The sequence below is a fragment of the Suillus subaureus genome (assembly GCF_016647635.1).
Source record: "Suillus subaureus strain MN1 chromosome Unknown BJ212scaffold_50, whole genome shotgun sequence".
Taxonomy (NCBI): Eukaryota; Fungi; Basidiomycota; class Agaricomycetes; order Boletales; family Suillaceae; genus Suillus; species Suillus subaureus.
The window spans coordinates 83,407-110,680 of NW_024538606.1; the positions used below are offsets into that span (position 1 = coordinate 83,407).

Below are 27,274 nucleotides of genomic sequence, written 5' to 3' on the forward strand. Positions count from 1 at the left end.
ACCGGAGACAATCGGACACGAGCCACAGTAACTTGTAAATCATTACATATTGGGCGCACGAGGTGTCTACCACTGTATTACCACATACGCACGACAGCGGGCCATCTGGTGACGCAAGAAGCATAGCTCATACATAGCTAACAACCCCGAGCTACGTGAAGGCTCTTTAACTTCCGTTACCGTATTGTTGCACAGCCAACGCAAGATCCGCTTCTAGAATCCGTTATATCGTATCTTTTGCCTCTCAGGGGGTATTAAGCACGGTCACGGCGATACTTCTCAGTCTTCCCACCTGTGCATACGAGATCTTGAGGCGTGGTTTTACACTGGTTCGTTGTTTCATGTTCAGGAACATTTTAAGTTGTGTCGACAGGGCTGTACCAAATACCGCCTGATATATGACGTTCAAGTCTTTTACTTGCACAGCCTCATGAACTTGCTGTGTTCCTTAAATGACGTGTCGCCCATGAAGATATGCGCACATACTACCTTCGCTCATCTTTTGCACCATGCAGGCAACAACAGCGCCGACACAAACCGTCCCACCTAAATCATACAATTTCAGCCTGGAGAATATGAAAAATACGAAAATATTCAATAACCAACCAGCTTCTCCTTTGTACTCGGTGGTCACTGACATAAAGTCGGACAAGCGGACTGACATCTTTGATGCTCGTGGCAATCGCTTGTTGGCTAGAGTCGACAGGAGAGATATCCTGCCAGATACCATCACGTTTCCCGACAGAAACAATGGCTCTTCGATAAACCTCAGCAAATGGCTGCATAGAAGCAAGCTTGAGAATGGACAGTACGTGAGCTAGTATAGGTGAGCGCAGTCCGGTGACTGACGTGTACCACAGTCATATCCACTGCATTGAGACTGCACATGGAACTTACGTTTGGAAGTCAGACGCCGATTACCGACTTGCTGTAAGTCAACACGCGGTACATCGCCTGTGCCAGTCTCTGACGTTTGCTCTCGCGAATTACGTTCTGTCAGTTGTATCGGAAGGGTGACATGTCCAACCCTGTTGCGCATCTCCAACAGGGAACGCGAACCCAAAACTTCGCAGGTAATCATGCAGGGAGAAGCGGAGCTCATTCGCGACGACGTCATCGTGTCCTTCTTGATTCTTGAACAACGCCTAAGAATATCTGAGAAGAACATCGCCGTCGGAGGGGGCAAGTTCGAGCAAAATCGAACGGTATTGGGTACATCACGTTGACATACCGTGATTCCCTGGGCGTGGATCCACGTCAGGGGTCTTGGGTCTGGAAAGCTATAGATTTTTGTGGGCTAACGTGCACTGGTTCGCAGCTGAAAGAGGATACCATTTTTTGGGATTGTATACAGGGACGCACGAACAGGCTTGAAGAAATGCGTGCCAAAGCTTCATCCATATATTTAGTGTAAATAAAATTATCGTCGATCGCCCAAGTTGAGCAGGCGAAAGCGCACCCAGGTCCACCCCTGTTCATCCCCTCCAGTAGTTTGGTTTTATGAAAGGCATCGAGGAGACGATGGCCTTCCTCACTTTGTTTCGGACATCGATTTCAACCTCGGTGCCTTTCTTGTGGAAGCCAGACTTCACATAGCCCATCGCAATATTTTTCCCAAGCGTGGGGGAAGGAATGCCTGACGTGACTACGCCAATCAATTCTTTTTGAGGCGACGAATATATTTGGGCGCCCTCTGTATGGTGGTTATTAGCATCAAATTTACGAAAAAAAAGGTAGCAACTGCTCTCACGTCGGGCAGGTGCACCATCCACGATGAATCCCACTCGGCGTCTAGGAGGTCCATCTTTCAGATGTTTACGTACCCCTTCCGCTCCAATGAAATTTCCAGTCTCTTTACGTTCCTTGCCTGAACGTGCAGTCAATTTTACTACATCATTCTCACGCGAAGGGATTCTCACCGATGACCCAAGTCAAACCAGCCTCGACAGGAGTAGTATCCTCGTCCAAGTCATTACCATATAAACACATCCCAGCTTCTAGACGTAAGGAGTCCCGAGCACCCAGACCTGCCAGTTGCACTGGGGCTTTGCAGAGCAATTTGGTAACGTCTGCCGTTTGAAATGGTGGTATCGAGATCTAGAGCTTGTGAGAAAGCAAACCTTAAAAAAAATAGTCAAAGTGTCCACCTCAAATCCGTCTTCGCCGGTATAACCTCCCCGAGCAACGTGCAGGTTGAAACCCTCAATAGGCACAAATGCAGACTTGCCAAATGTTAGCTCACGTAAATCGAAGGAGGTCAAGCTCTGCAGATACTGCGCAGCTGCAGGACCTGAAACACAATCAGAAGTTAGAGAAACCAGCTAGGTCACGCTGACCTTGCAGCGCGACAAGTCCCCAATCCTCCAAGACCTCGTGCTCTACCTTTCCACTTTTTGCTCTATCACTAGTATTCCACTCTTCAAGCTTCTCCTTGAACCACGTGAGATCCCTGTCGCGTCTTCCAGCATTTGTCACCACATAATAGGCATCTTCTGAGTGCTTCGTGATGACGGTGTCGTCAATGATACCGCCTTTTTCATTCAGGAGAACAGATAAAGTAGAGGTATACGGGGCGAGCGACGTAAGCGACGAGGGCGTTAACCACTCTAAAAATGCTGTAGCAGTACGTCCCCGGAAACTTAATTTGTTTCAGTTTGCAGTGTGGCAATAGTGAAGGCAGAATGCGACCCACTTAGATTGCACCATGTGTCCAACATCAAATAAACCCGCATCGGTGCGGACATGAGCGTGACTGGCAACTAGAGACCAATCATTAATGTGATGCTTCTCAAAGCCGACTGTGGCCGCACCTTGGCCAACGTTCCCGTAGGCAAGAGGCATTTGATATCCAGCGAATGGTACTATCTTCGCGTCATTTTTGATATGAAAGTCGTAAAGGCCTGTTTTCCTCAGGGTCTAAACAGAGGTCTGTGAGGATAATGTTTGGACTAGCAGGTTTGCAACGACCTACTCCTTCTGTGGAGGTTGCTAATCCTCGGAGGTTGATCCAACCTGGCAAGCTACGGTGAGTTCGACATCTCGACCCAGAGAGAACAAAATGTCGAGCTGTGCACGTAGATAGAGTACGAACGGCCGACATACGATCCAAATGGTGGTCTAAAGTTGGTCTAAGATAAGCTGTGAATTTGCGGTCTTCCACCTCAGAAGTCGGGGTGGGAGTTACATACAGTCACTGACAAGTTACTATTATTGTGACTTGTACGCTCTACTCTCACAACTCACCACCTTCGCAGATTCGTCAACTTGATCAGCTGCATACATCATAATACCATGCTCATATATATTTCGTACGCACAAAGACTGTAGCTCCCGCTAAATGACGAACTTCAAGATGGCCACCAGCGCCGGGATAACCCTTCCGAATCATTCAGAATCTAGTCCCTAGACAGCCCATTATAATAGACGGAGGAATTCGAAGATGATCGTCCCTAATCAGAACCAGTCACTTAGTGATTGCGCTCAATGTCCCCCGGAGGAAATTTGTGAAGCCGTTGCTTGCGAAGTCATCATCAGCATCCAGGATTTCAAGTCCTGAATCTGAAACTCGATATTGTTATGGATGTTGGAGACCGACTCACAGGACTCTTGCCGGATGATAGTTGATACGTGCCCAGATCATCATGATCATCCGAAAAGTTCTCGTGAATGACAGCGAACTGGTACAAAGTACGTATTACTACTCGATTGAGATAAAAACACTAGTGACTAGTGACATTTGTCGTTTCTCATGTTCAGTCAGATTCACTGATGCCATTGACACTTCTCAGGCTTGTCTTAGACATCGATTCACCATGGACTCTGCAGCGACGCTCGTCAACCCCACTCCGCCTACACCCTACTTCATGACCAGTACTAGTCTAAAGAACGCCACATTTTACGCGCAACCTGGTATCCCACTGTACACGATCACCAACGATGGGAAACAGACAATAGTCAACGACCGTCGTACTCCTGGTCGGATTGTTGCCATTTTCCACCAACGAGAATTTCTCCCAAATACTATTTCATTTCCAGAACGGAATGGTAGCGCACCCATCAGCGTGCAAAAATGGCTCCGAAAAACCAAGCTTGCAGACGGAACGTAAGCCGTGCTTTGCTTGCAGAACGACCTTTGGAGAGTTCATGAGCTAGCTACTCTAGAATTGCTTTTGTCATGGGGACCGATTACGGGCCATATGCGTGGAAGATGATCTCAAGCCATCGTCAAAAGGTGAGTTCTCTTCTTCACAAAAGTGTCTTTCCTGACCACTGGCTCCGTCCTGCAGGTTTACGCTCAATGTGACTTGGACAGACCAATAGCATCATGTTCCTTCCATACCACAGTGTCAAATGGAAAGCCTGCATTTTTACTGGAATACGATGCAGAGCCTTTGCGTGAAGATATTCTGGTGGCTTATCTGCTTCAGAGACAACGAGTAATGTCAGAAGACAGGCTTATTGATGTCTTTGTAGGATCTCCAGCAGGGTAGACAAGATTTCATAGACGCTGTCATAGGGTTTAGGACATCTCGACAGAAGTACAGCTTACTTATCTCACTAAGACCTGCTCGTGCATATCGTACATAATTCAGTTTCTCGACTACTTATCAATGGTCAGGATGCTATCGATGATCGTGGGACCGACTTGTCTGCCTGTAAACTCACCACCAGGGTATCGATTTACAGGGTTTCCCAACAAGGCAATGCGTTCTCGTCAGTAGGCACATGCCAGGAGCGAGCTCTTAAATGTTTGTCCATGCCAGCGCAGCACAAATTGAAGTATTTCAAATTTCTGCAGGTCCCCAGCGTCAGTCTTCAACGGGAAACATTTCGTATTCCTACTCGCATTTTATGTGGTCACAGCTGCATTAATATGCTTCCCTACAAGATTCCGTTAGTAACGTTGGACCTTGAATACGAACTGACCCTCCAGTACTTCCGAGTCATACTTGTAATACGATGATCAAGGTGACTGTCAATCTTTCGCAGAATGACATGAATAATTAGTATTTCCATGTCAATCATATGTTATACTCCATGCTGCGATATATTATGGCCATGGAAGATATCTGGGCAGATATGAGCGAGAACTCCGAGTTGACCCCTAGAAGAAGCGCTTCATCAAGAACCCTAACCCCATTTTTAGGTTTCCCTTCTCCGCAACTTTGCAAAAACATGGACATCCAAACAGCCATCTAATACGACCATGTCATCCACAGCTCTGCGATTGATCAGCATCTCATGCGAAGAAGGCCTTGATGGCGTTGACGGATCAGCTAGATTCTCCTTCCGCCCTTCTTGTTCAGCTCTTGCTTCAGTCAGTGGTCCCATTGCAGCCCGCCTAGCTGCTGAGCACCCTGCTCGCGCAACCGTCGAAGTGCACGTCCGTCCGCTCTCATCAGTGCCAGGAACTGCAGAAAAATCTCGTGGAATGGCCATACGAGAGATCGTGGAACGCTCGTGTCTTCTTGCGCAACATCCTCGCACTCTCATTCAGGTTGTCGTTCAAGCCTTAACGAATCCGACTCCTGGTTATGCCTTCTCGCAGCCGAAATCAATGCATGCACACTTGCTCTTATTAACGCCGGTTCAATCGCGATGCGTGGAGTAGTTTGCGCGGTTTCTGTCGGTAGAGTGAAGAAGGGGAGCGTGGTTTCTGTGGAGGTTGACATAGCGGATGATGCTGTGCTTGAGGGAGGTGGATGTTTTGCTTTCCTGTTTGGATTTGCCTTGTCAGGACCGATAAAAGGAAGTGCTCCACCTTGTGAAGATGTTTGGTCAACTTACAGCGCTCGCCTTGGGTCGTCTTTTGATCAGGCTGAGCTTGTAAGGGCTAGAGAGGTGGCACGGGAAGCTGCAGCGGAGGTGTGGCAATGCATGAAAAATAGCATACGCCATCAAAAAATGATAGGAGAGACACAGTCACCAGAAGAAGTCGTTGTCAAGATGGAAATATAAGTGCCGTCGAACGAGGGGTTGTACATAGAAATTGTGTGTATCCCCTGCTCTATTCACTCCGTTGCCGTTCAAGAAGCCAGCTCTTCTAGACTTCATATCAAATTGCTGGCGTTGACTTGAAAAGTTGCATTCATTGCGTCCTAACAGCTTTGCGCTGCACGCCTGCTCTTGTGATTGTGACATCTTTAGCCCGCGGCGTTTGTTTCACAGGAATAATATTAACGCCGTTTGTGTAAAGACTGCGGGTGCCGTATTTCCGCTGCTTTGATTGTGCATCAACTACAGTCTGCCAGGCATGCTAAGCGTTTTACGGAGTTCAGGGTATGTTCACTCATATGGTCTGCCGATGATGGTAGGCATCTTCTGCAGCGGTACCTCGACCCTCGTCTGTCGAGCGCTGAAGCCACGTCCTCTGGCCTCTCCGATGAATTGGCAACCGTATTCAAATGAACCCCGAAACTCGCTAATCAATTTGCGTCACACGAAGCGATGTCCCGTACGACTTTTGCCACGCACTATTTACAATGAGTCCCACCACCTCCAACAACATGCGAACACCGGGCTTACCCTAGCCTCTAGGCCCCAGTGGTAAGCGTTTAGATAGCTGGGATGCGGCACTTTCTTAGTACCCTATCTTGCTCACAGGTCTGTATTTGAGACTGTCACGTCACAAGATGAGATATTTTTGCAATTAATGTCGCATCAACGGCACGGCCTGCCGCGTTCAGTATCTCTGGCACATGGGTGTCATATGTACGACGTTACAGATACCTTTAACTTTATTTCAGGGTTTCACTTTTGAAGTGAGGATAGGCGCGAGGCTGGAAAGATACGATGATTGATTCCCATACCTTAGATAAGTAACTCTACACTGTTTGAAACTCTTGCCATCTCAGGCTTGTGTCAGAGAAGTGCTGATCATTTGTGGGGCAGCTCGGATCATCATGATATAAATGTCAGGCGCAGGGATATTGAGCCCACCAGTCAAATCTTGTACATCGATAACGACTTTGCAAACAGCGACTTCGACCTATCCAGGAACGCCGCATGGTTCCTTATGAACTTCAAATATCATATTGCCCAAGCCCTTGCTATCGTTGGTCTGAGGAAGATTTATGATTCACGAACCCATGGGGCCCAAACCCCGCATATGCCCCATGGCACGCCGGTATTTATTTATGTAAGTTCCCTACCATAGGCCCACCGAAGTCAGATATGAGTCACGTAACTTGCAGGTCAGACACCTCAACATGCGTACCCACCATGCCCTTGACGCTTGCAAATCTGTCGAAGGCTGATCTGCCTTGAGGAATGTCCTGATGTGACACTGAGAATCAGCGTTTCTTGGGCTGTGACAATAATATGATATCGTAACCTGAGCACACTCACCACTGGGACATACAACGGACATGAAGCATTACGAGTAAATATGGAAAAGTAACACGCAAACTACAGGAACCCGAGCTTGACGGCGGGTACCCCCCAGTAGTACTACAGTAAGGAAATATAACCTCATCATGTCCGGTTCGTGCAGTGCTAAGACTAAAGTACCTAGGGGTCAAGATTCGTAAGGTCGTAACAAGTGAGCATGCTCAGAACTCTAGTTCATTAACGCGAGAGCGTAGTTTTTCCATAGTGGGACGTTGTTGGGGGGCCAACCAACATTGCTGGATTACGCTCCATTGAGTATCATTAACGCAGGAGCTGTCTGGGCGCAATGGCTCGACACCTGTAGATATCGCAAAGAAGACCTGTGTGTCACGCTGGAAGTAATGATAAGGAACTTTGCCAGAAAGGACCTAGGGCGAGGCTGAGGACATGTCCACTGAGACACAAATATACGCACTTGGAGCATAATACATCCAAAGGAATATATGTCACCTTGAGTACTAGGAAAGCCTATAGAATTGCCTGACTCGTCGGGAACTTGGAAAAGCTCTGGTCCGATCCATCTCACCGCTCCTCCAATGGAAGAAGAGAAATAAGACTCGCTAGAAAACTCCAATAGTAGAGCTGCCATCCCAAAGTCAGCCACACATGCTCGTCCGAGATCGTTGATGAAGATATTCGACTAAAGCGAGATATTAATGTCGCCCAATAGAATGGAGTGATCCATACCCCAGAAAGACTTCCGTGGATAACGCCATGGTCATGCACTGTCAGAAAGGCTTAAATGGGCGCGAGCAATAGAGGGAAAGTTAATACGTACGATAAAGAACTGCGGAAATGACTTCTAGGAGCTGCATAATCCGGTGAAATGAGTCAGCAATTGTGACAAGTGTGATGGCCGCTCACCATTGCCTTTCGAGTTGAGGCAGTGATTTGATGGTGGTTTTGCTCCAAGAAATGTGTTAGAGTGCCATTCTTCATCCATGGGCATACCAAGGATGGTAATGGGCCAAATCCAAGTGTCATCCCGAAAATTGGTATAACATTATCGTGATCCAACCCCAGCCACCCTTCAATTGCTGTACTCAGTCTCTGTATTTCAAATTGAGCACACAGCAGGAAGTCCAATTCCAAAGACTTGCCTTGCTCTTTCCTTCCCTGTCCAGATCACTTCCGTGCATCCTAATAGATTTAACTGCTACCTGTGGTTTGCCAGTTAATGTATTTCAAAATGCTATTGAGATATAGATACCTCGATGGCCCCAGAATCCTTCCTCCAGCTGCACTTCCACACATCACAATACCCTCCGTATGCTGTAGGGTAGGATCCCTTTCCTTCTATTTGTCCCGTAAGAACACCACTGAACAGAACAGCGTTACATTAGTGTGGAAGCGAGTAGAAACAAATAATACCTTCTTGTCTGATGGTCGGCGGAATATGCCTAATTCGAATGCAATGCACGTCAGCATATTATGGAAAACTTGAAGCTATACGAACGACTAAAGATGTGCTGGTCGAGCTTGAGCATATTAAAAAAAAGTGAAACTTGCCTGATTTTGCCACAAGCCCGAGAGAGGTAGCTGTCGGAGGAATCTCACAATGACGGCTCCAACCCATGACTGAATTAAAGGACGGTCGTCGCGATCAGACATTGCAATAAGAGCAACTCCCAGCGCTTTGGGAGTTAAAGGTTCGAGAAAAATGTCAACGTACGTTACACGTACTTATAGTAGTTACCAAGGCGCTTCTTCAAGCAGTGTGAACTTGCTAAGTAGCGTGCTTCACACAATTCACCGTGACTGCATGGCAAGCACCTCTGAATTCTCTTGGGGTACTACAGACTTCGTTTTGCCTCTATCTGCACAAGTATCGTGATATTTTGGGGTTTTGGGGTGGAGAATGAAGTATTTCAACTTCGAAAGCTGTTTCGAGTTGCTGTTTGGGATTCAGGAAGGCACAGCAGCGCACCTTCCCATGCCGGTGCCTGTTATCGCCGCGGTAACCAGCAAAACTAACCTAACACAAACATTGGTGCACGGTGCTTTGCATATGGAACAGTCGAATGCAGTAAAGAATACTAAGTATGTACTGCAACTACTTATAGCCTCCTAAACTTCCGTGCATCGTCCAGTTCCCTTTTGATGAATTTGGCTATGTCATTGACTGTTACAGATCGTTCTTGCTTCTTACGCCAGCAGCGTCTCATGAATTCCCAATGACGGTCATCAATGGGACATTCGGGGAGTCGTGGAGGCTCCTTGCCCTTGAATTTCTCATTGATGACCATAAAATCGGTCCAGGTACCGTAGGGTACGCGGCCAGAAAGTACCTGTTGTGGAGTTAACATCATGGTACTACAACATCATGGTTGGTTGACTTGCCTGCAGCATCACGCAACCCACAGAGTAAATATCACTTTTTACACACGCACGGCACGGAGATCCGTCTTGCAGGGGCATCAATAACTCTGGCGCAGCCCAACGTACATTCCCTGGCTTGCAGGACGTCAAGTATGAGTTTCCCGTGAGCTGCTCGTGCAAGAAGGAGAGGCCAAAATCCGATAAAAGCGGCTCTCCTCGTCCATCAATCAGTATGTTCGACTGCAGATGAACGTGTCAAATCCCAAACAAATATTATGGTTTATGAACGTACTCCTGTGATGTCGCCATGTACAACCTCTTTCAAATGAACTAGAAGTCCGTACATCAAAAGATGCCATGTGCTTTTTGGAGAGTACTCACGATATGAGACTGCTGATACCAATCCTTGGAGCTTGGAGCACAAAATACGTAAGTCGGCTTTATTTGGTGAATCAGAGGATCGAACAGGTACTTACAATGTGGAATCTCGACCCTAAAGAGAGATCCTCGTTATTCAATTCTAGGTAAGAATACAACGTTCCGTGCTCAACCCACGGACAAACCAGGGCTGGAAGAGGACCAAACCCCCATGTAAGTCCGAGGAGCGGCAAGATGTGTATATCTTCCAGGGTAGCCCATATTCTTGCCTCCCTGCACAGTCGCTAAAACATAATGAGATCGCGGGATCACAGAGGATGTCGACAGCTTACCCTACTTTTCTTCTCTCTATCTTTAACATCGCCCTGAATTCTGATTGCTTTCACGGCGACCTAGAGGGCAGTCAATAAGTATGAGACTGATGGGCATGGTCCAGACGAACCTTCATCCTATTCTTCTCAATCCAGATGCATTTCCATACATCGCTGAATCCGCCAATGCTGTCAGGGAAGGCACCCTTGTCCTTAATCTGTCCACTGAGATCAGGAAGGCCGTCTATTGGGTGAATGTATCTGATTCGCCATGATTTAGAGTGAAATGCCAGAATCGCCAAGCCACCAACATTGGTTCATCAGCTTCATGACTTGTGACTGGCTGTGACGCCGCTAGGTGATGCCAGATGTCCATCCCAGGTTGATCCTACAATGAAGGGTTCGATAGGCTGCTCCTGATAGAGGAAGTAGAGTTACACACCAAGACATCTGGACCGGACTCAAATAAACGGCCGTTCACAGGAGGCTTGGAGGGCAGAAGACGGTGTATTGCTTCCCAAAATGCAGACCACCCACGAGTTGGGCTAACTGGTGAATCGGCCTTCTGTTCTGACATCAGGAAGCAGCAACAGAGCAGTAAGAGAATAAGCGCAATACAACACAAGTCGTTATGCCATCTTTTATGCAAGAAGACAAGCCCTAGATCTAGTAGATCACTATGGTTAGCACGTTGGCCTGTAAAGTTTCAGCCTGAGATACCGGTGCCGGAGAAACTCAAAGGATAAGGTTCAAATGCAAGGAGCGCTCGCTGTGGTTGCCATCCCGAACAAGATGTCAGGCTATTGTTGATGCTCCAGCAATGAGGTGATCAGCACTGAAACAATCTGGGTAAGAGGAACGACAGCGCTTGTGAGCAGAGTCTTAGATAGTGGATGATCGCTATCAAAACGATCCATGACAGACATGCAAGTTGTTGTGACACTGGCTTCTTCGTGACATATTTAGATGCTCTAACGACATTCAGAAGCCATTCAAAGCGAGCGTTGGCCTCGTTGCATCAGATGATGATATCCTGGCACAGATAACCGATGTGAGTAGCCCAATTAAGGGTTGCGGCCATTATTATTATATGGTGCTTACCACGGAAGAACTTTCGAGAATATAGAGCTTGGTTCAAATGATGAGCAATGGCTTTTGTTGCACGAGAATAAGAAGTCAAGTGTGTACAGACAAACATAATGGTAAGCCAGCCTCAAGAGATTAATTAGGAAATGATGTGTCACGCTGTGAGAGGCAGAGCTGGCCTTTGATGTATTCATCTACCCGCTGCGACGATGGTCTGCAGTCCTTGGTGGACCAGCAATTCAGAATAAAACTCCAATGGTGATCAATGATGGTGGGAAACTCAGGACGCGACGGTTTTGTTCCGAGAGAAATTGCGACCACAACTTGTGCGTCTCGCCTGAACTCGGAGTAGGGTGGTTTTCCCGTCAATACCTAGCGCAAGGGTGAGACTCAGTATCGAAGGAACGTAATTTCGAGCAAACCTGGAAAAATATACACCCAAACGAATATATATCGCTGTTTGATGTCGGGATCATGGTTGTGCCTTCCTCGTCGGGAATTGCGAGAAGTTCGGGTGCTATCCATCGCACAGTACCACTCAAGGCAGACGTGAAATAAGACGTGCCCACGAACTCCACAGCTATAACGGAGAGACCAAAGTCGGATAGACGGGCCCTCCCATTGGATGAGATGAGGACATTGGACTGCAGATGTAATCATAATCAGTAACATTAAATTCAATAACCCATGTTCTCACCCCAGTAAGATCGCCGTGTACAACAGAACACGAGTGAACTGAGGCAAAAGAATCATTACCAATTATGCTGCAAAACGGAGCAGGACAATTACGGTAGTGAAGACCCGCAGAAACATCGCTGAGCTGTGAAGGCATGAATACGCCTTCAGACACATCATACAAGACACACCAGTTGGAAACGATTGATTATGGACAAATTTTCGCCATGGGATTCCAGATAACTTGAAAGTGATCCATTGTCATACCAGGGGCAAACCAGGGCAATCAATTGACCAAAGCCTGATACAGTTCCATACAGTGGGACGATGTTGTCGTGTCTTATTCTCGACCAAACTTTGAGTTCACGGCGAAGCCTCTATAATAATAAATGGGCAACAGTGAATTTTATGGAGCGCGCTGACGCACCCTACTTTTTTTCTTCGCGTCCTCTTCATCTAGTGCTTGACTCCTGATCGACTTCACAGCAACCTCAGGTGCGTCTTCATGAAACTCGGACACGCTCAAAAATCGAGATGGGCTTACTACGACAATGCTACCATTCCTGTTCCATGTACATCGCCATATGTCACTCAGGCCGCCAAAAGAAGTGGCGTAAGAGCTCGTGCGATTTAGTTGCCCAGTTAAATCTGGCAGGGTGTCCATTCTGAAGCAAGTCAGCCTCGATGCTGTAGTGTTTGGCTGTGGTCTCACTGGTTTCTTGGATCATTTAGATTCAAGTTGGGAATTGACTGTGGTGAACTGATGGGAAATACTCCAGGTGACGTTGCCCGAAATCGGAGTGTCTGAAGTATTTTGGAGAAAAGTTGGAGCTTGTGTGTTTGCTCCACTGGCCTGTGGTGTGAATTTGTGGTGCAAAGTTGTGTCGGCATTCTAGAAAGTAAACTCGCTGCACCAGACGAGGATCCAGTGGATAAAACGTCATCAACTGAGTCTTGATATCCGGGTGCAGCCAAAGTCTCAGCTGTCTATTGTAGGGTAAATTAGTTCTTCCATAATTCGGTATGAAAATGCACCAGAAGAATTATAATGGAAGGATCCTAAAAATCACTCACAGATTTGTGCTTTAGAAGCTCGTGTTTTTGACAACAATCACGAGACGGTCCATTGACAGTATCGTTCGGAGCATTATCATGGTCCGCGTTCGGGTCTTTACCGCCAGTGGTTGGATCTGAGCCAGCCAGCCTTTTTGAGAACAGAAAACAAAGAATGGACCGACACCAGGAAATCACAATACTGATGAAAGATGAAGAGGCCATACTGCACTATAGGTGATGTGTAGAAACACACGGTCAGAAAGGTTAGTGTACATATTATTGATTTTCCTTCATGTGGATTAGTGAAAGCCTGACTAAATGAGGAGGCCAGGTTTATTGTCACCACGCTGCAACTGGACCATATTTAACACAGGTAGTCCACCACATGCATCACAAGCCATCGACAGACTGCAGGCCAGTGATAGGAGTTTGCTGGGCACAGTCGAGCAATTACCTGTGATTGGCGGACAAAAAGGTCCATAGATCGAGGGTCCAGAAACGTGTGAGCAACAAACCCTAAGGTCTAACCTTCTACCGGGCATGTATAGTTCCCCACCGCAGCTCGCTAACCTCGATATGAACTCGCAACTTTTCCTGCCTCCCCTAGGTAGACCATCATGGAAGACAGTTGTTCCTTCTATATTACGTGACTTCTCTAAGTCAACCCAACTACGATGATTAGCGAACAAATGAGATAGATATTCAACGGACCTACTCAGGTGAATTTCCAAAACACTTCCCATAGAATTGAGGGCGCCGAAACGATGTATACACAGCCTTGCACATATTGAAGCTGCAACTCATATCAAGCTTAACTGAGACTGCCGCATGGTTACAACAATTTCCGCAATGAAAAGTCTTTTCTACTTTACGTACCTGCACGGCGAACTGAGCGCGTCCAATACGACAAAGTTGCAAGTGGGAAATTCCCGAAATGAAGCTGGTCGGATGGTCCCGGTGCTGGATACTGACGCTGATCAGAGCGCTGAGCGCCGCGGCTGCTGTTGGTTGAGCCCGGTTGCCCTTAGTCTAGGGTTAAGGTTACTAATACCCTACCAATCGATAGATCTTCCCACCTATCCTTTAATGTCGCCCACCACCCCATACGTGCAGTCCGGGGAGCCTCTCAATGATTTCCTTCGTTCATTTTGGCAGCGGCAAGTGGATGCAGCAGAGCAAGAGACACCAGATTACAGGCATCCTCCACTCCCTTTAGCTCGCATTAAGAAAGTTATGAAGAGCGATCCAGACGTGAAGGTATGTCGCCCTGTCATAAAACAATGCTGAGTTCTCTCTGACTACGTTCACAGATGATCGCAGCAGACGCGCCCATCTTATTTTGCAAAGCGTGTGAAAGTGCGTCCGTGGTATCTTTTTCGTCACAGAAACTTAATGTTTACATCTCTTCCTACTTCGTCACATAAAATTTCACACTGCTCACTCACCAAAGTTTTTATTTCTGAAATAACTGCTCGCGCATTTATCATAGCCGACTCGAATAAACGTCGAACACTGTCCCGTGCCGATATTGCAAAGGCGCTTGCGAAGTCAGACCAATTTGACTTCCTTATAGATATAGTCCCGAGAGAGGAGGGACTTACAGGATTGACTCAGAGTGGTACAGGGACTGGCGCCGTGGCGGGAGGATCTGGGTCGAGTATGACGAACTTAGTCGCAGGTGTACGTGTTATCAATACAAGTTGTCGTACCTCTCAATGAACTTCCATCTAGCCAAGTCAAGCTGCTTCTCATCAGGATTCTGAACACCATGCAGGCGATGAATCTGGCAATTTGCCTTCGGCAGTGGTACTGGATCAGGTAAGAATTGTGACACACTTTCTGGTGTTAGATTCTATTCTATCTCCTCCGACCCTGTTTTCTCCCACTCCTGAGAACCACGCTGTGTGTATAACGTTCTTACCCTTGCTTTTCACAGCTGCAGTCTCTGTTAGCGCCATCGAACGCAATGCACGCACCGTGACCCACTCAAGCATCCACAGATGTATACTAGTGGTTCATATCGTGGATTTGAACTAAGGTTGCGCCTGGTTGCGCGGGAAGGTCCCCATTTTAGCAGGTTCTGCCACAGCACATTGCGATAGGACGTTCAGCATTTGCTGTCATACCTACATCGATTAGATTTGCTACACTGCACTCTGCCCCTAGTGAACCAGGGGCCCCCTCAGAAACCTAATCAACCATGGAAGCTGAGGTCATTCCTGTGGCATGCTTCATTCCATACACAAGCGCTGTCATTGCAATTGGTCAACTATGCACTGCAAGGATGAGAAACAACGAGTAGTCCATGTAGAAAGATACTTATGGCTCAGCGCATCTAAACACTTCCATCTTTCATCCCAGGAAGTCAGTGACTATGAATGTTCTCCGAGATCCTCCGTCAGCGTGACTTGCAATGGTTCAAGCAAGATAGGTATTTCAGGTGAGTCACACAATAACACGGATGCTTCGAGGTTTGCTTGCTAGAAATCAGTGGCCATGGTCCAAAGCTTGCTCACAACTTGTAATTACGGCTTACTACCACCCCTTGATTGAAGCTGTGAACATCATGATTTTTTTTCCGCTGACATTCGGTCCTGGCCAGGTTGATTTAGCTCTCCGTACATATTCTGACGTTTATCAAGGATTAGATCTATTCAATATCGACTAAATGACTATAATCTGAATCAGTCTTGGACCAACTGCCTTGTGGCAGTCTCAGTGCATTAGGCGGCCCTACGACTCGGAGTGGTTAGTCCGATTCTGTATCGTCGTGGCGTAATGAGTCACAAGCCTCATGAGCAGTGGCCCTCATAGATACATAAGACATCGACGGCTATGGACTGGTGACATACAGAACACAGTAGCCGTGAACCAAGAGACCTCACATTAAAAATCTGCCGGGGCAGTGGAACATCCAGATGCGCACTAATGATCGTACGGTGATGATCTTTGAACTTTGACTAATTTATGTGGGTCTTTAACGTTTCAAGTTTCGATCTCGGGCCCGACACAATCCCTCTTGTTTCAAGGCTGTCCTTCGGTTGTCTTGAACGAGGACGACCAACGGATTATGATGTAAAGATATTACTACGATGCTAAGCGGTCCCGAGTCGGGACCCCAACTTTCAGACTCACAAGATCAATATAAGTACAAGGTGATTACATACTAGCTAGTAACTCTACATGCGGCTTTGAATTTCGGTGCTGTATGCCATTCTTCTTACTCTATCTGATCTGTTGGTTACTCATTCAGGATACAGTGAATCCAAATTCTGCGGTGGCTTAAGGAGATATAACGAATCAACGTAAGTGGTATTTGGCCGAATAAGAATAATACCCAATTTCCTGGCTTACTTGTCAACGTGCTCATGTATAACATGGAGTCTTTTACAAGTTGAACCAGCTCAGTAATCAAAGGAAGTGCGGCTATCGGCAAAATGCTTTTTCTGCAGGGGTGATAATTTGTTCAGTCGAGATGAGGATATCGACTTGTAAAATCATGCTTCAAGTACGTGTATTAGTGCTTCCTGTATCATAATCAGGGACTTACCTCCACAATTTCCAGCACTCCCGAAGAACGAGAGCTTCCATGCACTCGGATAGGCTGTGAATCGCTGATCGGGACCGAAACTTTATGTATTCAAAGTTACTGTGCGAGCAGGATTGGAAAAGATACGTAGCGCTCGGTACACTTTGTATTGCATTTGGTTAGGAGTTCCTAGGGTTTGTTGGGACCACGGCTGAGAGCATGGAATTCCAGAATTTCTGGGACATCATTCCGATAGGACACAGCTGAGACTAAGAAACCTCGAGTAACATTAATACGGAAGTTCAAGTACATATAATATCTAGATCCTGATTTGCTTACCGACGGCTCAGAGTTTTGTTTTGAGAAAACCGGGGTTTTGACTCTTCAAGTTGGCCATTCAGAATCTCGGACTTTAACTGTATGGAAGCAGTATGAATCTACGCAAGATGGCAGTCCAACTTTAAGTCAACACACGGCATTTTCCTGTGTTCGTGGAAATTTTCCATGGTACTAGCGCCAAATTGATTCTAATATGCAATCTACAGCCGTTGAACGTTGAACGGCCTCCAAGTACCAGTAAGCCTTGGACGTCAATATTTAATATATATAGGCAGGAATCTCAGTGCAAAGCCTAGCAAGTACTCTCATTCTTGTGGTCACTCCAGCTTGCCTATATAGATCCGCATTCATCAAGCTGCCAGAGCGATAAATGGGTTTCCTTTCTGCCTGGACCTTCAATGTGTTTCCTAGGAAATGGTGGAAAGTCCAACCGGAAACAGAGGTGTCGGGTTCGGCGCACCTGGATGTAGATGTCAACGATAATGGGTGAGTCTCTTGTAGAGCTCCGATGAAGCTGACTCATGTGACAAAAATTTCAACCAATTCAGACGCCAGCTGGTCGACCTTACCACGAAGGTTGTCAAGGAATTTACTTATGCTATTGCACAGGGCAGCTTTGGTGACGTGTGGAAATGCAGAAAAGATGACAATGTGGAGGTTAGTATAAGTTTCGTGTCAAGTTCTGATATCTGATGATAAGATTAAAGGTGGCCGTTAAATGTGTAAGGATCGAAATTCAGGATGACCGATTCAAGGATATCGTCAACAAGGTGGGCCAATATAATATAGAACACCCACTATAATGATATGTAAACATTTGCAGAGGTTGATCAACGACTTCCGCAAGTGGAAACCACTCCGCCATGACAACATTCTTACCCTGTGCGGGATTGCCTACGGGTTTGGTCCAGTGCCAGCTAGCGTGTATCCGTGGATGTCCAACGGATCCTTGAGCACATATCTCGATAAAAACTATGACGATCTTTCCATGACTCACAAGTTCGGCTTGGTAAGTCTTCCCCAATGATATGGCTGCACCATAACTCACGAGCGTTGCAACAGCTTGTTGATGTAGCTGCTGGCCTTCAATATCGTATGCCATGTCATTTTTTACATTGCATTAAGATAAGCTGATATATGGCGCATAGTCCATTCTAATGAAGTGGCTCATGCAGATCTCACAGGTGTAAGCAAACAGTGCGGTATACAGATATATGACACTTCTCACATCCTCTTAGAGCAATGTACTCATCGATAGCGACGGAAGAGCTCTTGTAGCAGACTATGGGATCTTGACTACATGTTCGGACCTAAGCGGGACCTCTTACATCAGGAGTAACGTGCGATGGGCTGCTCCTGAGCTTTTCGAAGTTCCGGAAACCGAGGATGCGCCTAGCTCACCGAAACTAGAAAGCGATGTTTATTCTTTTGGGTGCATCACATACCAGGTCTGTCGACGGCGTATATTTACAATGGGTTTGTTCTCATTTGTGTTAGGTCTTATCGGGCCAGCAGCCATACTATAACATTCGCAGTGATCACCAGGTGGTTGTGGCCATCCTCAGAGGTGCCAAGCCTAAGCGTCCAGATATCCCTGTCATTGAAGATTGCCATTGGAACCTCATCGAGCAATGTTGGGCCGAGCTATCACAGCGACCTCCCATTGCTGATGTCCGAGATTTGATGTATCACTATAGAGATGCTATATGTTAACTCATGTTTTGTATGATGTAGACAAGAGTAAGGACTCTGTTCTCCACGCCCTAACCAAACGAAGACGCAAGTTGTCCGCGTGTCTCATCGATGCAAAGAGCTACTCTTCGTACTCTTCAAACGCCTCATTTCTTTTATTTCTTGGACATGGACTTTTTCTTTTTCGTATGCGCACCTTATCTCCCTTTCATACTCGTACCCATAAAAGAGTGCCTATACTCATGTAGACGTTATCGAATCCAGTGCGTTTCAACCCCAAAGCCGACTGGGGCGAAACCTCCCCTAATTGTCTCAAGTCTTTCTTTGAAAATGCACCAACTAAATGGACGTCTCTACTCGTTTCGAACACATTCCCCGTCGAACCCCGTCCAGCCTTACGCAAGTTTGGCAATAGACTTCCATTGGGATTCCGTCATCGATTTGGAAGAACCCAACTTGGGGGATCCATGATTTGATCATCATCACAATAGCGAACGGCTTGAAAGCGAAACCCAAGCCAGAAGCGTCCAGCAGAGCATCGTGGGGCAGGCTGCGTCCTTAAGCTGCACCCGCTGCAGTCATCCGTCTCCTAGGACAAGGGTCTGTTAGCTACGGCGGGGGGGGGGGATGGCAGCAGTTTCAAACATGCGAAAGTTATCGTCAGGAGGCTACAGCTACCCACCACGCTGACCATGAATAATACACTACTGGCTGCAGTGAGCCTATATAGTATATATAGCCATCGAGTGGGAGCAAAAGTTCCGAAGAACGACTGCAACCGCTGGCCAGCTGCATACGGTACAGATCTTCAGATCCGTTGGCCTAATTAGGTACCATCACATGGACTCTTGCGATCGCCAACCCCTAACGTTAACTGGTCACGGTCATATGTCCAGAACTAATGCTATGGCAGTACGAGCGTTCAATTCGTCGAATGAATGAAACGACGATATTAATGGCATTGGTTCATGCAGGCTTCTTTTGTTCTAGGAGTGAAATTCCACGGTCATTATGAGTAAGACTATGACATAACGTACATCCCAACAGGTTCTGTTCAAGCTACATTGATACTAATGTCGCTTGAAACCAGATAAGTCGATTCATTTGCTGTACACGACGGGTGGAGCACACGGAGAAGATGATTCAAGCGCCAAGGAAGTGACTATTGTGGGTAATACTGCTGTAACCGGGTCCACAAGCATCTTGACTCTTAAATCGAGCGTAATGTGCTGATCGGGGGCGGGATTCGCTAGCCCATCGGGTATATGGAAGAGAACGGCATGTCTAACACGACTTTTGTATTAGACTCCAGTGGACGAATTCCATTGATTTGGAATGAGGGATGCCAATTATCCGTTCATATTTGCAAAAGCGAGGTATTCACTTATTGTTTGTGAGTGTCACTATCTGGTTCTAGTGCATGCTCACCTCGTTAAAAGACTCGGAGCACGACGCATGAGTCTACTAACATAAATGGTTCTGCCTTTCTTATCCCACTGCAGGTCTTGGTTGGAGAAGGTCGGGAGGAAGTTGTGGTGGTGGACAGGCCACCCGTCTGTCACAATAGCTGGTGGTAGTGAGATAGACACCAACAACCAGCAAGTCCATGATCATAGTACCCTGTGACAATGCACTACTCACGCGGCTTTTAATACAGCCTGCCCGACCTTACGGGATTCGTATCCAAGGAGTCGGCTCATCCAATAGCGCATGGTAGTTTCGGGGATGTATGGAAATGCACCTACATCCCATCCGACCGTCAAGGCCTAGAGGTAAGCATGCTACACGTATGGCTGTCCAGCAACCTGAATCTGTGACAGGTAGCAGTCAAATCCATTAGGATCGATGTTGCAGGCGACGATTCCAAGGCCAGACTTACTCAAGTACGTTCTCGGCTGGAATCCCCCTTGCATGTGATACACTTGCTCAAACCATAGCTTCGCAGAGACTCTTGGACGATTTCCATGCACGGAAGCAATTGCATCACGAGAATCTTTTGTCTCTGCTCGGTTTCAGTTATGAATTTGGGGTACTTCCAGCGATGGTCACCCCCTGGATACACAATGGCTCGCTCACCACATATCTTGAACACCATTTCATAGAGTTGACCCTCGAACAAAAGCTCAGGATTGTGAGTTGTTTCTCAGAAGTGCTCGTACATCATGATATTCATTGGAACTTTAGTTGCGACAAGTCGCTGCAGCCCTCAATTACCGTATGTGGAATCTTCATTAGTCCGTAAAAACAATGAGTAACAGGATTGCAGTCCACTCGAAGGGCGTTGTTCACGGTGACCTTACTGCCGTACGTACTAGTTGTTTGATACCCGCCTTCTGGCTCTGATCTAGAACGTCAGAACAACATTCTGATAGATTCGGATTGCAATGCCCACGTAGCAGACCACGGAATCCTCACAATGTGTTCTGAACTCTCAGGGACATCATACATCAGGAGCAACGTGCGGTGGGCTGCGCCAGAGCTCTTTGAGGTGGCCGAGAACGAAGAGCCATCGACTCCTCCACAGCCAGCCAGCGATATTTATTCCTTCGGATGCATCATGCTTCAGGTTCGAGGGGTTCCATGGCAGTTGTGTTGATTTACGACCAAGATCCCGTAGGTTCTGACAGGTCGACCGCCCTACGCAGATGTGCGAAGCGATCATCAAGTTACTGTGCTGATAATCAAGGGTAAGAAGCCTACAAGACCACCGAGTCCGCACGATGCAGATTCTTTCTTGGATTTCATCGAGAAATGCTGGAGTGATGCAGGGCGTCGCCCCTCTGCCATTGATGTTCTGGGCTTTCTAGGAACAGATCGTGTCACTGGCACTAGGGTATGACATAGGTCGACCCGAGTCATAGCCGTACCCGACCCGCGGGTACCAAAATTTCCAGAGGCCTACCCCCCGTACCCAGCCGGGTCAAAGCATTGCTAGTGCGGGTCAACCCGCAGGTGGTGCAGGTCACCTGCGGGTGAGTGGATATATTTTGTGAAACTGGCATGTACATGTACTAAACATCGAAACCATGTATGTACGAAGCTTAGCCCGAGTCAATAACAATCTCGCTCTTTCTTATTTACAGCGCAGCGCATCGCAAGGAGGGCGCGATGGGCCCCGAGTGTATACTTTGAAATTGAACTGCTAAGGGTTTGTGGGGCACCATTCGCATTTAGATCTTGAGTCGAGACACCATGCGGCTGAACACATTCTTTGATGCCCCGATTGAAGTTTTTCTTCCCTTGTCCAGTTTGCATATGTTTTTGGTGATGTTGACAGGGTAAGGGCAGCACGTAAATTTGAACTCGATAGTCGCGGCTGCCGTGAGCTTTCAAGCGATGTTGTAGGGATATCGCGAAGTGATCATATGCAGCGGAATTCCACCAAGCTTTGGATGCACCTGAAAAGCCAGTGAATTTATGAATGAAGTTGAATGAGGAGGACGGCTGCGTGTGTTCTTGGTCGGCGATGCATCAAGTTCGAAATCGCTCGTCGGTGTATGAGACTGCGGAGAAAAGGAAAAAGTCCACGAATGAAACAGTGAAGGGGGCAACATACATGTTATTTCGTCATCAGTGTTGTCCCAGATGTCGAGATCTGTGGCCACAAGCTTTGTTTGCCCGTGTTCTTGGCCGGCGAGGAGTGGAGCTCAAAAACATTGCCCGATGGTATACTTCGAGTTGGAGGAGTGTCACATCATAGTCCGACATGGGGGAAATCGATGCTAGTGTGTTGCAACTCCCGACTTGAGTTGTGCTATTCATGCTACGTGGGCACTGAAGACGGTAAGCAATAAATCTGAGACAGTGCGTAGAATTGGTTGACTTTCCGTAGGATTTGAAGTCCTAGATTTCTTTCTAATTATCGGTAGAGTTTCGGCTAAGTTTGAAATTTGGAATGGAAATTATCTTCAAACCATGACTCATTTGAAACACGAGACGAGCTCCACTATACACACGGATGAATTACGAATCTAGCACGATATTTTGGAGGATGAAGCATACCACGACAAGGAATTACTCCAGCGAGTTGCTGTGTTGGGAGCCTTAATAATTGCAGGTGCTGACGAAGCCCGGCAAAGACGCGCTGAACGCAGACGTCCACATCGCACATATCTCGTTCAAAGTGACCTGCTACCAAGTCCATCCATTGCTACTCCATGGCAGACACTCTACCATGCACGAAGTGGCAGGGCATTCATCACCACAATGGGTTTTGATGTCGAAAGTTTTCACTGTATCCCCGATGCCGGGGTGGTGCACAAACCCTATTCCTCGAGGTGAGGTGTCTTCGGTGGTTTCCGTTGATTCAGGCTATGCCGGTGTCGTGCATAGTCGCGGATTATGAAATCTACCTTCGAAAGCCAAATATTTTGAATCTAGAAGAGATTAGAGTTTGGAACGAGCGGAATGTGGGAACATCGTTTGATTGCCTAAAATGACATCGGCTCGTTGGCACAATCTTTCAGCTGTGCAGATGTTGTGCCACTCATATATATGCATGAGCTGAAAATCCGTGTTCTACACAATATCTATATCATCGCGAGATGCAGTCTTGCTATTCAAACGCGAAAGATAGCTGCAAATATGGGTTATTTGAACGTACCTACGAAGGAAAGCATTCCTGAAAGGATCGATCAAGGTGCAAGCTCGAAGACTGACTGTTGGCAGCCCATGGCTGGATGATCGAATCAAGAACTACGACACCTTGCCCTCGCCCGTCACGACATGAAGACGATCGTACTGGCTGTGATGGCAGTTTACCCAAGCCAGGCCTTGCATGAACACCCCACGATCAAAGAGCGATTTCAATATGGCTCAGTTGCCAATCTCGTTGATGGGCGGTTGAACGACAGCACAAGCCGATACAGTATGTCCCCACCTCAGAACTTGTCATATGTGGATACGTTTCTTCCAGATCCCACGTGAGAGTCAGGGACGCCCTGCAGGCTTTGTGCAGGCCCCATTAATATATGAACAGATAAGTGGTTGGAAACCTATTGGCGCAGGCGAAATGGGTTGAATCGATTCGGTGCGACCGCATCCTAGTTGCTTTTTCTAACCAAGACTGAAAGGGCTCCATGATGTACAAGCCATCAACTTCTTCGATCTGGCTGAAGCCCTCAAATTGACCGTCACCGAACGACTGACTTGTGTTAGCAATTAATGTTTTGTAGCCCGAACTATTATAATATCGCCAGTCGAACTTTCTCGAAGTTCTATCTCTTCGCCACGAGGTTTGTCTTTCGTTAACAAAGCCGCCGAGGGCAAATATTGCCTGGCGCAATTATTGCTATTTTCGGCGCTGCCAGTACTTGCTCTTCACATCCCCGAAACACGCTTCAAGATGTCTCATTGTCTGCCCGACATCTCTGCAGAAGTAGGTTTGCGCTCGACGCATATAGATACTGAAATGGGCGTTTGTAGTGAAGGACAGTATTCATTATCGATCTGATTCACCCACGGCATTACTTCGACCAATACTAGTTATGGCGTTCTCAGCTAGACCCCGCGCAGACGGTCTCTTTCCACGTAATTATTGGTGGAATAACTCTGCGATGTTGTTGCACTAATGTTGTCTGCATATAAGACTGTAGTTCATTAATGCTAAGGAACAGGACTATTTCCTACTGTGATTCCCTGTCAACGATGGACGTGCTCAACCGCTTGCAACAGTTCCTTGGTCTTGTACGTTTTTTGGCATTGTCTGGCGGTAGAGCGATACATTCATTTCACTCTAACAGGTTGGTCGTCACACTCCCAACAGAACTTCCGGTGCGGAGCACACGTATGTCATTTCTTTGCCTCAGGACAGGACTTCGTAAACATCGAGCAGTGGTAGTGCTCTCTGCATCGAACCAAGTGATATCCACAAGACAACTGACTACCCAACCGCCTCGAATGGTCTTGGAGATGTTTACAAATGTATATGGAACCACGGCGCAAGTTCGGATGAGGTATTTCACGGACTTGTTTATTCTGCATGTCCTGATTGTGACTTCAGGTCGCGGTCAAATCCCCACGACTCCCAACCATGAGTGATCGTGAATCTCTTAGAATCAACAAGGTATATTGGCTTAGGTCCAGCCTGACGACCGCATGTCTAACTTTCGAGACGCAGGACCTTGACCGCGAGATCCTCATATGGGCTGCGTTGGAGCATCAATATGTATTGCCCTTGTATGGCACTGTAGAGGGATTCGGCCCATTTCGCGCATTAGTTTCTCCCTGGATGCTGAACGGGACTTTGAACTCTTACCTCAAACATGCACACGAGACCCTCTCGTTGATGGATAGGCTGCAGCTGGTGAGTTTTATTGACGAAACCGAGTACGGGAATTCAGTACGTTCGCAACAGCTTAAACAAATCACCGAGGGGCTCCAGTATCGTAAGTGACAGATTGACTATGAAAGTGACCAATATAACTATGTTGTCAGTCCACGATCGCGACGTGATACACGGTGACCTCACCAACGTAAGTCCATACATGTCGTGCAAGTGGAATCATCTTATGGTGATTGTAGAATAATGTTCTGGTTGCTGCCGATGGATCCCCTCGTCTGGCAGATTTCGGTATCTCCAATATCATGGTACAATCAAACCCTACGTTTTCCTACCACACCGGTGCAATACGTTGGGTCGCTCCAGAGCTCCTTGACCCCCCGCAAGATCAACCCATACCACGCGCAACTAAATCTAGCGACATATACGCTCTCGGCGGTATCATGCTTCAGGTTCGTAGTCTGTCGTTGGCTTGCTAGTGACTTTAATATTGCTCGCGTGCAGGTCCTATATGGGAAACAGCCTTACTGGTGGCTGAAGTCCGCCACACATGTTATTTCTGCTAAGTTCAAACATGCAGAGCCCATCGACTCTTCCATCAAGATCCAACCTAATCACCTGAATTTCATGCGGCGGTGCTGGTCAAAGGAAAAGGAGGGTCGTCCGTCAGTAGAAGAGGTAATAGATTACCTTCAAGAAGCACTGTCGAATGAGACTTTGTCTGCATAAGGTCTTGGTTTTGAAGCCATCCTCTTTCTCGTCTTTATGTTAACTCCGGTTGTGTCCTATTACTACACAAGCGATGACCTTCGGTCGTTGGGTTTTATTGGTACTCTCTTGTGTTTTTGGCCTTCATTTAGTGCATTGTCATTTCACGGTAGTCACCAGGTAGAATGTCTAAAATTTTGTCATTGAATTCGTCGACAACTAGGTTTTGTGGCGAGAGAAAGGCACAACTGAGGCAAGCGCGAACATCAGCTAGTATGTTGTATTCGCTCCAAAAGTACAAACGGCAATGGCTAGGTCACCGTCTGGGTGAGCAATCTTGTATTGCTCTCGCTTCTCGGTGTCGTATGATACACCAGCTGGATTCGTATTTATGCAGGAGCAGTACCTATGTGCCAGCATACTGCATGCAAGACCAGTCCTCGTAATGCCGCTTCGAGTACACAGCATCCTGGTGGAATTCGTTCATATTTGTTATTGCCCTGCTCCTAAGAACTCTACAATCACCGAGGCCACAGGTCGATCTCCGGGTTTGACAGATATATATTCCAATGAATACTCCTTGTGTACACGTAAGGTACATGTCCACAAAACAGCTGCTCATGGTCAGCACAGTAACTGTATCGAAATCGAATGAGAGACAACGCACCTGAAGCATGATACAACCATATAAGTAAACATCGGTGGCTTTGGTCGGCATCATCACTCCCCCTTGCTCAGGTATAGCAAGCATCTCACCACCACACATTTCCTTGGTGGCATGAATTGAAGGTAGGGAATTAAACCATCTTACGATTCTGAAAGAATCCATCAGTGAACCGATGAACATATTAAAATATCATATCACACCATACATTGATAACAATCACGATAATGTCCACAAATGCGGAGGAGGGGTTGGCATGGAAATATATAGCCTTATGCACGAAGGATGTCAAGATACAACTATCGACGTCACTCTCGTACGTACTCTTCCTTTCCTTTTACATATGCAATTACTCTTCACTACACGCCTGATACACGTTCCCATTTGATTCTCCGTCTCAATCATGCTATTAAAGACCTCTCCTCGTCGAATATAGTTCTCTAGTCGTTTCACTGAATCTAAAGCCTTCGTTCTCGTTCGTCGTTCCTAGTCCAGGCCTCTCTGAATCTCAATAAAGGATGCGTTTCGAAGACGGCCAGTCAAGTCGTGGTATGCTCGGAACACTATCTTCTGAGTGGACTTTAACGCAAAGGAAATATGAAACTCAGGCTAAGGAAGTTGATTGTAGTCCAGAATCATCAACATCAGCACAGACGTCGCCGCCTGTAATCGGTGTACGTTAATTCAGTCGTGCGAAAATCAATCAAAGCGGATACTTGATGCCAAAGCCCCAACGTTGTTTCACCCAGCCTGTGAAGTTCTGTTTTCTATATTTGACTGTACAATGAGAACACGTGAGTTGAAGTTAAGTTTGATAGTCTGTTGTAAGCCTGGATCATGGCTTATTC

At 46.9% G+C, this 27,274-nt stretch overlaps 11 protein-coding genes across 11 annotated transcripts; 6 read left to right on the forward strand and 5 right to left on the reverse strand.

Annotated features, from left to right (window-relative positions):
* Positions 1-429: 429 nt before the first annotated feature.
* Positions 430-3,320, reverse strand: BJ212DRAFT_1590694 (uncharacterized protein). The gene is made up of 16 exons (XM_041342493.1): positions 3,255-3,320; positions 2,972-3,200; positions 2,811-2,916; positions 2,693-2,759; positions 2,337-2,638; positions 2,121-2,290; positions 1,920-2,097; positions 1,751-1,867; positions 1,536-1,693; positions 1,460-1,471; positions 1,363-1,391; positions 1,232-1,280; positions 1,028-1,145; positions 898-993; positions 607-817; positions 430-546 (listed from the first exon to the last, which is right to left on the reverse strand). Exons 2-16 carry the CDS (start codon positions 3,098-3,100, stop codon positions 486-488), a joined length of 1,803 nt encoding a protein of 600 aa, XP_041187446.1. The 5' UTR covers positions 3,101-3,200; positions 3,255-3,320; the 3' UTR covers positions 430-485.
* Positions 3,185-4,701, forward strand: BJ212DRAFT_1390544 (uncharacterized protein). The gene is made up of 4 exons (XM_041336993.1): positions 3,185-3,687; positions 3,789-4,102; positions 4,162-4,231; positions 4,287-4,701. The coding sequence occupies exons 1-4, from the start codon at positions 3,667-3,669 to the stop codon at positions 4,488-4,490; spliced, it is 609 nt and encodes a 202-aa protein (XP_041187447.1). The 5' UTR covers positions 3,185-3,666; the 3' UTR covers positions 4,491-4,701.
* Positions 4,702-5,162: 461 nt separating this feature from the next.
* On the forward strand, positions 5,163-6,212 carry BJ212DRAFT_1390549 (uncharacterized protein). The gene is made up of 2 exons (XM_041336994.1): positions 5,163-5,531; positions 5,612-6,212. Exons 1-2 carry the CDS (start codon positions 5,207-5,209, stop codon positions 5,956-5,958), a joined length of 672 nt encoding a protein of 223 aa, XP_041187448.1. The 5' UTR covers positions 5,163-5,206; the 3' UTR covers positions 5,959-6,212.
* Positions 6,213-7,439: 1,227 nt separating this feature from the next.
* BJ212DRAFT_845200 (kinase-like domain-containing protein) lies at positions 7,440-9,223 on the reverse strand. Its single transcript, XM_041344187.1, has 9 exons — positions 8,899-9,223; positions 8,761-8,789; positions 8,600-8,708; positions 8,490-8,549; positions 8,254-8,439; positions 8,168-8,198; positions 8,077-8,114; positions 7,805-8,029; positions 7,440-7,757 (listed from the first exon to the last, which is right to left on the reverse strand). The coding sequence occupies exons 1-9, from the start codon at positions 8,998-9,000 to the stop codon at positions 7,551-7,553; spliced, it is 987 nt and encodes a 328-aa protein (XP_041187449.1). The 5' UTR covers positions 9,001-9,223; the 3' UTR covers positions 7,440-7,550.
* Positions 9,138-11,176, reverse strand: BJ212DRAFT_845236 (kinase-like domain-containing protein). Its single transcript, XM_041344188.1, has 9 exons — positions 10,840-11,176; positions 10,709-10,785; positions 10,529-10,658; positions 10,419-10,478; positions 10,185-10,370; positions 10,090-10,120; positions 10,001-10,038; positions 9,730-9,948; positions 9,138-9,677 (listed from the first exon to the last, which is right to left on the reverse strand). The coding sequence occupies exons 1-9, from the start codon at positions 10,972-10,974 to the stop codon at positions 9,447-9,449; spliced, it is 1,107 nt and encodes a 368-aa protein (XP_041187450.1). The 5' UTR covers positions 10,975-11,176; the 3' UTR covers positions 9,138-9,446.
* A 394-nt stretch (positions 11,177-11,570) lies between these two features.
* BJ212DRAFT_845363 (kinase-like domain-containing protein) lies at positions 11,571-12,729 on the reverse strand. Its single transcript, XM_041344189.1, has 6 exons — positions 12,591-12,729; positions 12,350-12,535; positions 12,273-12,303; positions 12,181-12,218; positions 11,906-12,127; positions 11,571-11,855 (listed from the first exon to the last, which is right to left on the reverse strand). Exons 1-6 carry the CDS (start codon positions 12,612-12,614, stop codon positions 11,619-11,621), a joined length of 738 nt encoding a protein of 245 aa, XP_041187451.1. The 5' UTR covers positions 12,615-12,729; the 3' UTR covers positions 11,571-11,618.
* Positions 12,730-14,147: 1,418 nt separating this feature from the next.
* Positions 14,148-15,593, forward strand: BJ212DRAFT_1390567 (histone-fold-containing protein). The gene is made up of 6 exons (XM_041336995.1): positions 14,148-14,217; positions 14,281-14,471; positions 14,525-14,570; positions 14,665-14,894; positions 14,946-15,032; positions 15,151-15,593. Exons 1-6 carry the CDS (start codon positions 14,163-14,165, stop codon positions 15,193-15,195), a joined length of 654 nt encoding a protein of 217 aa, XP_041187452.1. The 5' UTR covers positions 14,148-14,162; the 3' UTR covers positions 15,196-15,593.
* Positions 15,594-17,272: 1,679 nt separating this feature from the next.
* Positions 17,273-19,124, forward strand: BJ212DRAFT_1390572 (kinase-like domain-containing protein). The gene is made up of 8 exons (XM_041336996.1): positions 17,273-17,568; positions 17,631-17,739; positions 17,790-17,852; positions 17,906-18,091; positions 18,145-18,175; positions 18,231-18,268; positions 18,321-18,530; positions 18,580-19,124. The coding sequence occupies exons 1-8, from the start codon at positions 17,453-17,455 to the stop codon at positions 18,793-18,795; spliced, it is 969 nt and encodes a 322-aa protein (XP_041187453.1). The 5' UTR covers positions 17,273-17,452; the 3' UTR covers positions 18,796-19,124.
* Positions 19,125-20,637: 1,513 nt separating this feature from the next.
* BJ212DRAFT_845504 (kinase-like domain-containing protein) lies at positions 20,638-21,403 on the forward strand. The gene is made up of 4 exons (XM_041344190.1): positions 20,638-20,905; positions 20,959-20,989; positions 21,041-21,078; positions 21,131-21,403. The coding sequence occupies exons 1-4, from the start codon at positions 20,816-20,818 to the stop codon at positions 21,368-21,370; spliced, it is 399 nt and encodes a 132-aa protein (XP_041187454.1). The 5' UTR covers positions 20,638-20,815; the 3' UTR covers positions 21,371-21,403.
* A 3,017-nt stretch (positions 21,404-24,420) lies between these two features.
* On the forward strand, positions 24,421-25,783 carry BJ212DRAFT_1486162 (kinase-like domain-containing protein; the record flags this gene model as incomplete). Its single annotated transcript, XM_041341082.1, has 9 exons — positions 24,421-24,459; positions 24,516-24,559; positions 24,608-24,728; positions 24,776-24,838; positions 24,893-25,078; positions 25,130-25,160; positions 25,210-25,247; positions 25,297-25,506; positions 25,559-25,783. 9 exons carry the CDS (start codon positions 24,421-24,423, stop codon positions 25,781-25,783), a joined length of 957 nt encoding a protein of 318 aa, XP_041187455.1.
* A 477-nt stretch (positions 25,784-26,260) lies between these two features.
* BJ212DRAFT_1390586 (uncharacterized protein) lies at positions 26,261-26,794 on the reverse strand. The gene is made up of 3 exons (XM_041336997.1): positions 26,635-26,794; positions 26,430-26,577; positions 26,261-26,376 (listed from the first exon to the last, which is right to left on the reverse strand). Exons 2-3 carry the CDS (start codon positions 26,526-26,528, stop codon positions 26,284-26,286), a joined length of 192 nt encoding a protein of 63 aa, XP_041187456.1. The 5' UTR covers positions 26,529-26,577; positions 26,635-26,794; the 3' UTR covers positions 26,261-26,283.
* Between the last annotated feature and the right edge of the window lie 480 nt (positions 26,795-27,274).